Source organism: Oncorhynchus masou, chromosome 7 (genome assembly GCF_036934945.1).
Source record: "Oncorhynchus masou masou isolate Uvic2021 chromosome 7, UVic_Omas_1.1, whole genome shotgun sequence".
NCBI classification, from domain to species: domain Eukaryota; kingdom Metazoa; phylum Chordata; class Actinopteri; order Salmoniformes; family Salmonidae; genus Oncorhynchus; species Oncorhynchus masou.
The window spans coordinates 9,706,986-9,717,927 of NC_088218.1; the positions used below are offsets into that span (position 1 = coordinate 9,706,986).

Sequence of the window (10,942 nt, forward strand, 5' to 3'; positions counted from 1 at the left end):
AACACTCACCAGGCTGCCTTTTGACACGCATGTCCTTCACATCACTTCTGCATGGCTGTGGATGTAGGTCATACACCCCTAACACACACATTCCCTCCCTCTATAACCTGCCTTCCATATACACCCACCCATACCTGACACCATTAACCAGTTAGAGGGAGGTGGGGCTGGGTTAGGGTGTGGATGGGGCCAGAGGGAGGTGGGGCTGGGAGTTGGGTTAGGGTGTGGATGGGGCCAGAGGGAGGTGGGGCTGGGAGTTGGGTTAGAGTGTGGGTGGGGTCAGAGGAAGGTGGGGCTGAGTGTTGGGTTAGGGTGTGGGTAGGCTGGGCTGGGTTAGGGTGTGGATGGGGCCAGAGGGAGGTGGGGCTGGGAGTTGGGTTAAGTGTGGGTGGGGCTGGGAGGGGGGTTAGGATTAAGGTGTGGATGGGGCTGGGGCTGGGAGTTGGGTTAAGGTGTGGGTGGGGCTGGGGCTGGGAGTTGGGTTAGGGTGGGTGGGGCCAGGGGCTGGGGCTGAGTGTTGGGTTAAGGTGTGGGTGGGGCTGGGAGTTGGGTTAGGGTGTGGGTGGGGCCAGAGGGAGATTCAATGGACTGTTGATTACAACGTCCCTGATACGGGTGGGGCTGGGAATTCCTGAGACCCCCTGTGGAGGGGAACTGGGGCTGGGAGTTGGAGTCAAGAGCCTGATGTTTTGGGGCTGGGAGTTCCAGCCAGCCGGTCAGTGGGGCCTGGGGTCATACAGACGGAGAGGGCCTCAATGGACATTGATGACAGAGTCCTCTGATACAGACGCGAGAGGGGGTCATCCACATTGCAGAGAGGGCCTCTGGTCAGACCCCGAAGAGGGCCTCTGGTCAACAACAATACAGGGCCTCTGGTCATACAGACCTGATGTTTTTAGGGCCTCTGGTCATCAGCCATCCAGCCAGGGCCTCTGGTCATACAGACGCAGAGGGCCTCTGGTCATACAGACGCAGAGAGGGCCTCTGGTCATACAGACGCAGAGAGGGCCTCTGGTCATACAGACGCAGAGAGGGCCTCTGGTCATACAGACGCAGAGAGGGCCTCTGGTCATACAGACGCAGAGAGGGCCTCTGGTCATACAGACGCAGAGAGGGCCTCTGGTCATACAGACACAGAGAGGGCCTCTGGTCATACAGACACAGAGAGGGCCTCTGGTCATACAGACACAGAGAGGGCCTCTGGTCACACTACAGACACAGAGAGGGCCTCTGGTCATACAGACACAGAGAGGGCCTCTGGTCATACATTTTCACAGAGAGGGCCTCTGGTCATACAGACACAGAGAGGGCCTCTGGTCATACCACAGACACAGAGAGGGCCTCTGGTCATACAGACACAGAGAGGGCCTCTGGTCATACAGACACAGAGAGGGCCTCTGGTCATACAGACACAGAGAGGGCCTCTGGTCATACAGACACAGAGAGGGCCTCTGGTCATACAGACACAGGAAGACTAAAGTGAGTCGCCAGCTCTAAATGGAACAACACACTTCCTCTATCAAATCACACTTTCCACAAGTGGAAGAGGATGCAGAGGTGTGTGTGTGTGGAGTGTGAGGGAGAGACAAATCAAGCATATGAATCAGTCGGTAGCTATGGATTAAAACATCCTTCTCTTCATGTTTGTGCCACCTGCACATTTTCCCTCACAGATGTATGTAGATAGACTGAAGAGCTGCCAGCCTTCCTACAAGCCACAGACACCTCAGACAACAGCAGTAAGCTATAATAACCACAGACAGCAGCAGTAAGCTATAAGAACCACAGACAGCAGCAGTAAGCTATAAGAACCACAGACAGCAGCAGTAAGCTATAATAACCACAGACACCACCAGTAAGCTATAATAACCACAGACAACAGCAGTAAGCTATAAGAACCACAGACACCACCAGTAAGCTATAAGAACCACAGACACCACCAGTAGACTATATGAACCACAGACAACAGTAGTAGACTATATGAACCAGACAGACAAGAAACCACAAAGTAGTAGACTATATGAACCACAGACAACACCAGTAGACTATATGAACCACAGACACACAGTAGTAGACTATATGAACCACAGACAACAGTAGTAGACTATAGAAACACAGACAACAGCAGCGGCCTATAAGAACCACAGACAACACCAGTAGACTATAAGAACCTCAGACACCACCAGTAGACTATATGAACCACAGACAACACCCTCAGTAGACTATATGAACCACAGACAACAGTAGTAGACTATAGAAACACAGACAACAGCAGCCTGGCCTATAAGAACCACAGACACCACCAGTAGACTATATGAACCACAGACAACAGTAGTAGACTATAAGAACCACAGACACCACCAGTAGACTATAAGAACCACAGACAACAGTAGTAGACTATAAGAACCACAGACAACAGTAGTAGACTATAATGAAAGATCAACGCCAGCAGCAGCAGAGAGACAGGAGAATGAAACAAATAATGGTCTTCTACCGTCAAACAGAGAGATATCCTGGCCCTTCACCCCTCAGCTCACAAACAGAGAGACAGGAGAAATCCTGGCCCACCCTCACCCCTCAGCTCCACAAACAGAGATATCCTGGCCCTTCACCCCTCAGCTCCACAAACAGAGAGATATCCTGGCCCTTCACCCCTCAGCTCCACAAACAGAGAGAAATCCTGGCCCTTCACCCCTCAGCTCCACAAACAGAGAGATATCCTGGCCCTTCACCCCTCAGCTCCACAAACAGCTCCTGGCCCTTCACCCCTCAAAAACAGCAGAGATATCCTGGCCCTTCACCCCTCAGCTCCACAAACAGCAGATATCCTGGCCCTTCACCCTCAGCTCTACAAACAGAGTCATCCTTAGGCCCTTCACCCAAATTATAGCCTTATTCAGCTCAATCACAAACAGAGAGATATCCTGGCCCTTCACCCCTCAGCTCCACAAACAGAGATGATGCTATCCTCTGGCTTCCTTCACCCAAGCTCAGCTCCACAAACAGAGAGATATCCTGGCCCTTCACCCCTCAGCTCCACAAACAGAGAGATATCCTGGCCCTTCACCCCTCAGCTCCACAAACAGAGAGATATCCTGGCCCTTCACCCCTCAGCTCCACAAACAGAGAGATATCCTGGCCCTTCACCCCTCAGCTCTACAAACAGAGAGATATCCTGGCCCTTCACCCTCAGCTCCACAAACAGAGAGATATCCTGGCCCTTCACCCCTCAGCTCCACAAACAGAGAGATATCCTGGCCCTTCACCCCTCAGCTCCACAAACAGAGAGATATCCTGGCCCTTCACCCCTCAGCTCCACAAACAGCAGCTCCACAAACAGAGAGAAATCCTGGGCCTTCACCCTCAGCTCCACAAACAGAGAGATATCCTGGCCCTTCACCCTCAGCTCCACAAACAGAGAGATATCCTGGCCCTTCACCCTCAGCTCTACAAACAGAGAGATATCCTGGCCCTTCACCCCTCAGCTCTACAAACAGCAGAGATATCCTGGCCCTTCACCCCTCAGCTCCACAAACAGAGAGATATCCTGGCCCTTCACCCCTCAGCTCTACAAACAGAGAGATATCCTGGCCCTTCACCCCTCAGCTCTACAAACAGCAGAGATATCCTGGCCCTTCACCCCTCAGCTCTACAAACAGAGAGATATCCTGGCCCTTCACCCCTCAGCTCCACAAACAGCAGAGATATCCTGGCCCTTCACCCCTCAGCTCTACAAACAGCAGAGATATCCTGGCCCTTCACCCCTCAGCTCCACAAACAGCAGAGATATCCTGGCCCTTCACCCCTCAGCTCTACAAACAGAGAGATATCCTGGCCCTTCACCCCTCAGCTCCACAAACAGCAGAGATATCCTGGCCCTTCACCCCTCAGCTCTACAAACAGAGAGATATCCTGGCCCTTCACCCCTCAGCTCTACAAACAGCGAGATGTCCTGGCCCTTCACCCCTCAGCTCCACAAACAGCAGAGATATCCTGGCCCTTCACCCCTCAGCTCTACAAACAGAGAGATATCCTGGCCCTTCACCCCTCAGCTCTACAAACAGAGAGATATCCTGGCCCTTCACCCCTCAGCTCCACAAACAGCAGAGATATCCTGGCCCTTCACCCCTCAGCTCCACAAACAGCAGAGAGACGGAGAGATGTAGAGGGAGGCACAGAGAGAGGCAGAGAGAGGCGCAGGCCAAAAACAATCCGTGGACCCTTTTGAGCATATCTGAAAGGACACTGTAGCTACAACTGGTGTGTGTTTGTGTGTCCTTTACCCTCTGACAACAGGCCTCCTCCTCCGTTAACACTCTCTGTGCTGGACTGGGAGGAGGCCATGGGGCCGCTCCTCCTCCCCTTCCTGAGGGAGCGGTTAGTGCTGGGGCTGCCCACCGGAGTAGAGGTAGACACCATCCCTCCATCCTTCCTGGAGAAGATACCGCTGAAGAACCTGACCAGCCGCCGGTCCGAGCCACTGGAGCGGGAGCCGGTGCCTCTCAGAAACCCCTCCTTCTCTGACACACTCTTCATGGAAAGAGTGATCAGATCGCTGTTGTCCAATGTGCGGTTTTTGCCTCTCGCTCGTTCCCAGCGGCTCAGCTCCGTCATTGAGTCAGTCTTGTTAAGGACAGCCCCGACTTCTAACGTGTTTCGTTTAGGCGGTCCCGTCTCGCCGTAAGCCGGGTTCTGGAGGACTGTGGACTGGGGGTTCTGGTTGTCGTCCCCGGCTGTTCCTGCCCCGCGGCCGACACACCCAGAGCTGCTGTGGTGCTGGTCTTTGGAGAGGGCCCGGATGCGGAGCAGTTCGCCACCCGTCCAGTGGCGGAAACTGAAGCTCCGGCGAAGCAGGCTGGGGTGGCTCTTCAGTGGCGGCGTCTCGGGAGAGGCCTTGACGGCTCTTCCGTTACTTTTGGACGCACACAACCTGTCCTTACCCCCGTCCCCATTAGTTGGAGCATCACTGCCCTTGTCCTCTGTGCTCTTGGCTTTCAGAAGTCTTTTCTTCTTATCAACACTCCCATTCTCACCGTTGGAAGCAGATGTTGTCAAGGTTTTTTCAGTCTCTGTGCAAATATCCCCCTTAAGCCTTGAGTCAGTTTCAGCGCTTTCCTGTGTCCAGCTTATCCCCTGTGATTTCTTCTGACTCTGCGGTGACATGGTCTCCTCTGAGGCCTGGCTGTTGTTACCATGCTCTGTGGAGGGGCTAGTTTCCTTCAACTCTTTTTTCAACTGATGTGCCTTTTTCATTTTAAGCCTTCCAAGTTCTAATTGTCCGGTGCTGAATGTCCTGAAATTTCTCATGTAGTTGTGTGAGTGGAACTCGTCGCTTTCATCCTCAACTTCTTTCAGCTCCTCCAGCAGACAACTCCTCTGGAGCTCTGAGGAGACCTCGCGACGGTAAGCGCCCACGTTGGGGTTCTCGAGACGTCGTGGTCCAGAGCTCCCGCAGCTAACCCCATCCTCCTCCTCCACGCTCTCTTTCTTTACCAAGGTGAGAGAGATCCGGTACACTGTTTTCCTTTGTGGCGTTCCTCGCTCCATCCTTTCTATATTACCGTCAAGAAGGTACATTCTCTAGGGACACGAACTGAATTGGGAGCTACTGAATAGGCTCCACGAGTGGGACAGACGTTACTTTGAATGGAAAAATGACTTACAGACACTGGTCCTTTGATGTCGTCTAGTAATAAGGAAGTAATAGTAGGCTATTTGTAATAATACTATAATTACACGCGTCCTATATTAAATTAGTTACACTACTAAATTAATATTAAATAAACAAAACAATTTACTTATCCAGATGTGCAAAAGGGCATGAGAATTCTACGCAGGAAATGAATTCCTTTCACATCCCGGTGGATTTATAAACTGGCAACAAATGTAATGTAGCAACTAAACAAGCACCGCGTCTTCATTTAGGGCATGTCCGGCTTCTCTCCCTCTCAAAATGCATCGCTTGTGCAAAAAAAATGCCCACGGTTCTATACGAGACTGCAGTCGCTTACAGAGTCATTTGTTTTCACAGCAAACAAAACAAATATTACTGGTTCAGGCAGCAGAGTGTTCGGGTGTATTGCTTCAAGATCCACCACGACAGTATTCCCATTATTGTAGAGTAATATTATTACATCGCTGTATTCCTCCAAGCGAAGTGAGTGTGTTGTCTCGCATTGTGTTCGCGCGCATCTCCCGCAGCGAAGCCAGCTTGCCTTAGGAACATTGATTTAGTGGTTTTGTTTTCAACCCCAGTGTCCGATTGTGATTGAAATGGGGGAATTTATAGCCAAAGCCAAGCTTTCCCAATCTCTCACGCACACACGGTTATCCTGAGAACGCGAGGAAACATAGCCACGGTCCCATATCCTTTTCCCCCTCCACCTCTCTCCTCACTTCACACTCAAGAGGGACACGGATCATCCAGCAAGAACCAAGGATTAGAAACAAAACACGAATCGGATTTCAAACATGGAATGGAACGAATTCACAGACGGATTGCTGGCGTTTCAAAACGGTTTATATAGATATGAGTAATTTAGGGTTGCACAGGCCTCTACAATAAACAAAAGCCGTGTTTTAATTAATAATTTCAAATGTGTAACAACTGTGTATTTACATAGGAACTAGGCGTATACTGTATATATGAGAACCACAGCAGTAATATATACCTACAAAGAACAGTCTGGTTCATTCAGAGATAAAACAACCACCGGGAGAAAATGAGACATTGTGGCATTGATTTCACCTACATCCAAGGTCGATTGGACACGGTTATCAACACAGGGCTATCAGGTTGCTCAAAACAAACATTGGGAAATTCCACTCCGGGATTTGCAGTATCTCACTGGTTCTCATTTAGGGGAGTGGCTTGTGCTTTTCTCTCTGTCCATCAGGATCTGTAAACCCACCTGGGCTGCCCCATCGATACTACTAGCGCCATAAGGATGAACGAAAGTGATATTACGAAAAAGGGAAACTATGGAATGATAACAATGACTACAACAGACTGATAACAATTCCAAACACATCAATATTCAAACGAGCTGTGCTCACTGCCGATAGATATTGTGTGGACCTTGCAGAATTTAGCTGTATTTCTTCAAGGCTACTCTAGTCAATTTGGCAGCAGCCTGATAAACGAGTCTACAAGCAAAACAAACCAAACCACTGATATAACTGGGTACAGTCCTTGAGAATAATTGTCAAAGGTGAAACCTTATCAAATATGCTAATTGATACGGTCCAATCATTCACGGTTAGAATCATAGTTTGTAATGCACTTAGCTAAACTACTGTACAACCAATTTCCTGACCAAACCGAATCCGCGCGCATGTTGATTGTGTCTATATATATATATAAATAAATAAATATATAAATATATATATATATCACAAAAGTGAGTACACCCCTCACATTTTTGTAAATATTTGAGTATATCTTTTCATGTGACAACACTGAAGAAATGACACTTTGCTACAATGTAAAGTAGTGAGTGTACAGCTTGTATAACAGTGTAAAATTGCTGTCCCCTCAAAATAACTCAACACACAGCCATTAATGTCTGAACCGCTGGCAACAAAAGTGAGTACACCCCTAAGTGAAAATGTCCAAATTGGGCCCAATTAGACATTTTTCCTCCCCGGTGTCATGTGACTCGTTAGTGCTACAAGGTCTCAGGTGTGAATGGGGAGCAGGTGTGTTAAATTTGGTGTCAATGTTCTCACACTCCCTCATACTGAATGGTCACTGGAAGTTCAACATGGCACCTCATGGCAAAGAACTCTCTGAGGATCTGAAAAAAATGATTGTTGCTCTCCATAAAGATGGCCTGGGCTATAAGAAGATTGCCAAGACCCTGACACTGAGCTGCAGCACGGTGGCCAAGACCATACAGCGGTTTAACTGGACAGGTTCCACTCAGAACAGGCCTCGCCATGGTCGACCAAAGAAGTTGAGTGCACTTGCTCAGCGTCATATCCAGAGGTTGTCATTGGGAAATAGACGTATGAGTGCTGCCAGCATTGCTGCAGAGGTGGAAGGGGTCAGCCTGTCAGTGCTCAGAACATACGCTGTACACTGCATCAAATTGGTCTGCATGGCTGTCGTCCCAGGAGGAGGCCTCTTTTAAAGATGCAAACAGTTTGCTGAAGACAAGCAGACGAAGGACATGGATTACTGGAACCACATACTGAAGCAGAGCATGATCCCCTCCCTTCGGAGACTGGGCCGCAGGGCAGTATTCCAACATGATGACGACCCCAAACACACCCCCAAGACGACCACTGCCTTGCAAAAGAAGCTGAGGGTAAAGGTGATGGACTGGCCAAGCATGTCTCCAGACCTAAACCCTATTGAGAATCCCCCCCGGCATCCTCAAATAGATGGTGGAGGAGTGCAAGGTCTCTAACATCCACCAGCTCCGTGATGTCATAATGGAGGAGTGGAAGAGGACTCCAGTGACAACCTGTGAAGCTCTGGTGAACTCCATGCCCAAGAGGGTTAAGGCAGTGCTGAAAAATCATGGTGGCCACACAAAATATTGACACTTTGGGCCCAATTTGGACATTTTCACTTAGGGGTGTACTCACTTTTGTTGCCAGCGGTTTAGACAATGGCTGTGTGTTGAGTTATTTTGAGGGGACAGAAAATTTACACTGTTATACAAGCTGTACACTCACTACTTTACATTGTAGCAAAGTGTAATTTCTTCAGTATTGTCACATGAAAAGATACTCATATTTGCAAAAATCACTTTTGTGATATACTGTATACACACACACACACACACACACACACACACACACACACACACACACACACACACACACACACACACACACACACACACACACACACACACACACACACACATATATATATAGTACCTGTCAAAAGTTTGGACATACCTATTCATTCAAGGGTTTTTCTTTATTTTTACTATTTTCTACAATGTAGAATAATAGTGAAGACATCAAAACTATGAAATAACACACATGGAATCACCACAAAGTGTTAAACAAATTATATTTTATATTTCAGATTCTTCAAAGTAGCCACCCTTTGCCTCGACAGCTTTGCATACGCTTGGCATTCTCTCAACCAGCTTCATGCGGTAGTTACCTGGAATGCATTTCAATTAACAGGTGTGCCTCAATTTCAAAGTTAATCTGTGGAATTTCTTTCCTTCTTAATGCGTTTGAGCCAATCAATTGTGTTTTGACAAGGTTGGGGTGGTAGACAGAAGATAACCCTATTTGGGAAAAGACACCAAGTCCATATTATGACAAGAACAGCTCAAATAAGCAAAGAGAAATGACAGTCCATCATTACTTTAAGACATGAAGGTCAGTCAATCTGGAAAATTTCAAAAACGTTGAACTTTTCTTCAAGTGCAGTTGCAAAAACCATCATGTGCAATGATGAAACTGGCTCTCATGAGGACCGCCACAGGAAAGGAAAACCCACAATAAACAGTTAACATTAGTTGATTGATGCTTTTGAGAGGTTGAAATGTTTTAATAATTTATTATTATACATTATATAAATAAGCACATTTAATTTTGTCTGGCTTGCCTTTCGAAATAAAGTTTTTAAAAAATCTCAATTTAAACTTCTCAGGGTAAGCAGGGCCATAAGTAAATAGGTAAACTGGGATATGACAAAAAAATTCATCAGGGTGATTTTTTCCACAAATCGACCTTTCCATGGTAGCAAGACCTTATCTAATTTTGCTAATTTTCTGTTCAAATGTTCTGTAGTAAGCTCCTTTACTTGTTTAGGGATATGAATACCGAGCATGTCCACTTCAACGTCAGACCATTTTATTGGTCAACTACATGTCATTCTTCTTCTGTGGATCTTATATGGCAGTTGGCAACCAACTGTAAGGTGCATTACCGCCACCAACTGGACTGGAGTGTGGACATTGTTCATTTTTTAAATGACACACATGGGCATGTGCTCGTAAAAACCAATGAGTAGAAGGGAGAGGCAGGACTTGCAACCAAGTTCTATTTTACCGCCTGGCTACACAGACGTCCGTTGACGCACACGAGCAGTTAGGATGAAATGACTGAATAACATGTATATGTGTACATTTATTTTGCAACGCTCTCTCACGCCACACAGGCGGTTCAGTCGGCATGTAATAGAACGGTCATGCCTTGGCAGTCACACACAAGATTTTCAATTCAGCACTTCTCCCAGCCTCCAGTCAGCAACTGTTTCATCCTCTTCCTCACCCTTTCACCTCTCCCCACACTCCCTCGCCTTTGCCCTCTCTCCCCCCTTCGCCCTTTCTCCTCCCCTCCCTTATCCCCCACCCTTTCCCCCCTCCTCTCCACCCCCCCCCATCTCCCTCACCCATTTCCCCCCTCAGCCATTTCCCCCCTCACCTATCTCCCCCCTCACATCTCCATTCCCCCCCATCTCCCTCACCCAGTTTCCCCAGCCTCTCCCCTTCCTCACCCAGTTTCCCCAGCCTCCCTCCCCTCCCTCACCCAGTTTCCCCAGCCTCCCTCCACTCCCTCACCCAGTTTCCCCAGCCTCTCCCCTCCCTCACCCAGTTTCCCCAGTCTCTCCCCTCCCTCACCCAGTTTCCCCAGCCTCCCTCCCTCCCTCACCCAGTTTCCCCAGCCTCCCTCCCCTCCCTCACCCAGTTTCCCCAGCCTCCCTCCCACCCAGTTTCCCCAGCTCACCCAGTTTCCCCAGCCTCTCCCCTCCCTCACCCAGTTTCCCCAGCCTCTCCCCTCCCTCACCCAGTTTCCCCAGCCTCCCTCTCCCCTCCCTTTCCCCACCCAGTTTCCCCAGCCTCCCTCCCCTCCCTCACCCAGTTTCCCCAGCCTCCTCCCCTCCCTCACCCAGTTTCCCCAGCCTCCCTCCCCTCCCTCACCCAGTTTCCCCAGCCTCCCTCCCCTCCCTCCCTCCCCCTCACCCAGT

The 10,942-nt window shown here is 49.1% G+C and overlaps 1 protein-coding gene across 1 annotated transcript; it reads right to left on the bottom strand.

Annotated features, from left to right (window-relative positions):
- Window positions 1-673: 673 nt before the first annotated feature.
- Window positions 674-6,486, bottom strand: LOC135542959 (uncharacterized). The gene is made up of 5 exons (XM_064970085.1): window positions 4,284-6,486; window positions 3,307-3,447; window positions 1,324-1,343; window positions 943-1,209; window positions 674-778 (listed from the first exon to the last, which is right to left on the bottom strand). Exons 1-5 carry the CDS (start codon window positions 5,575-5,577, stop codon window positions 674-676), a joined length of 1,827 nt encoding a protein of 608 aa, XP_064826157.1. The 5' UTR covers window positions 5,578-6,486.
- Between the last annotated feature and the right edge of the window lie 4,456 nt (window positions 6,487-10,942).

What these genes read in the sequence shown, in the direction of transcription:
- LOC135542959 (XM_064970085.1), bottom strand. Translation starts at nt 5,577, where the DNA reads ATGTACCTTCTTGACGGTAATATAGAAAGGATGGAGCGAGGAACGCCA. An exon ending in AGGAGGCCTGTTGTCAGAGG is followed by an intron (nt 3,448 to 4,283) that starts GTAAAGGACACA and finishes CTCTGTTTGTAG; the next exon opens with AGCTGAGGGTGAAGGGCCAG. An exon ending in AGGCCCTCTCTGTGTCTGTG is followed by an intron (nt 1,210 to 1,323) that starts GTATGACCAGAG and finishes CTGTGTCTGTAG; the next exon opens with TGTGACCAGAGGCCCTCTCT.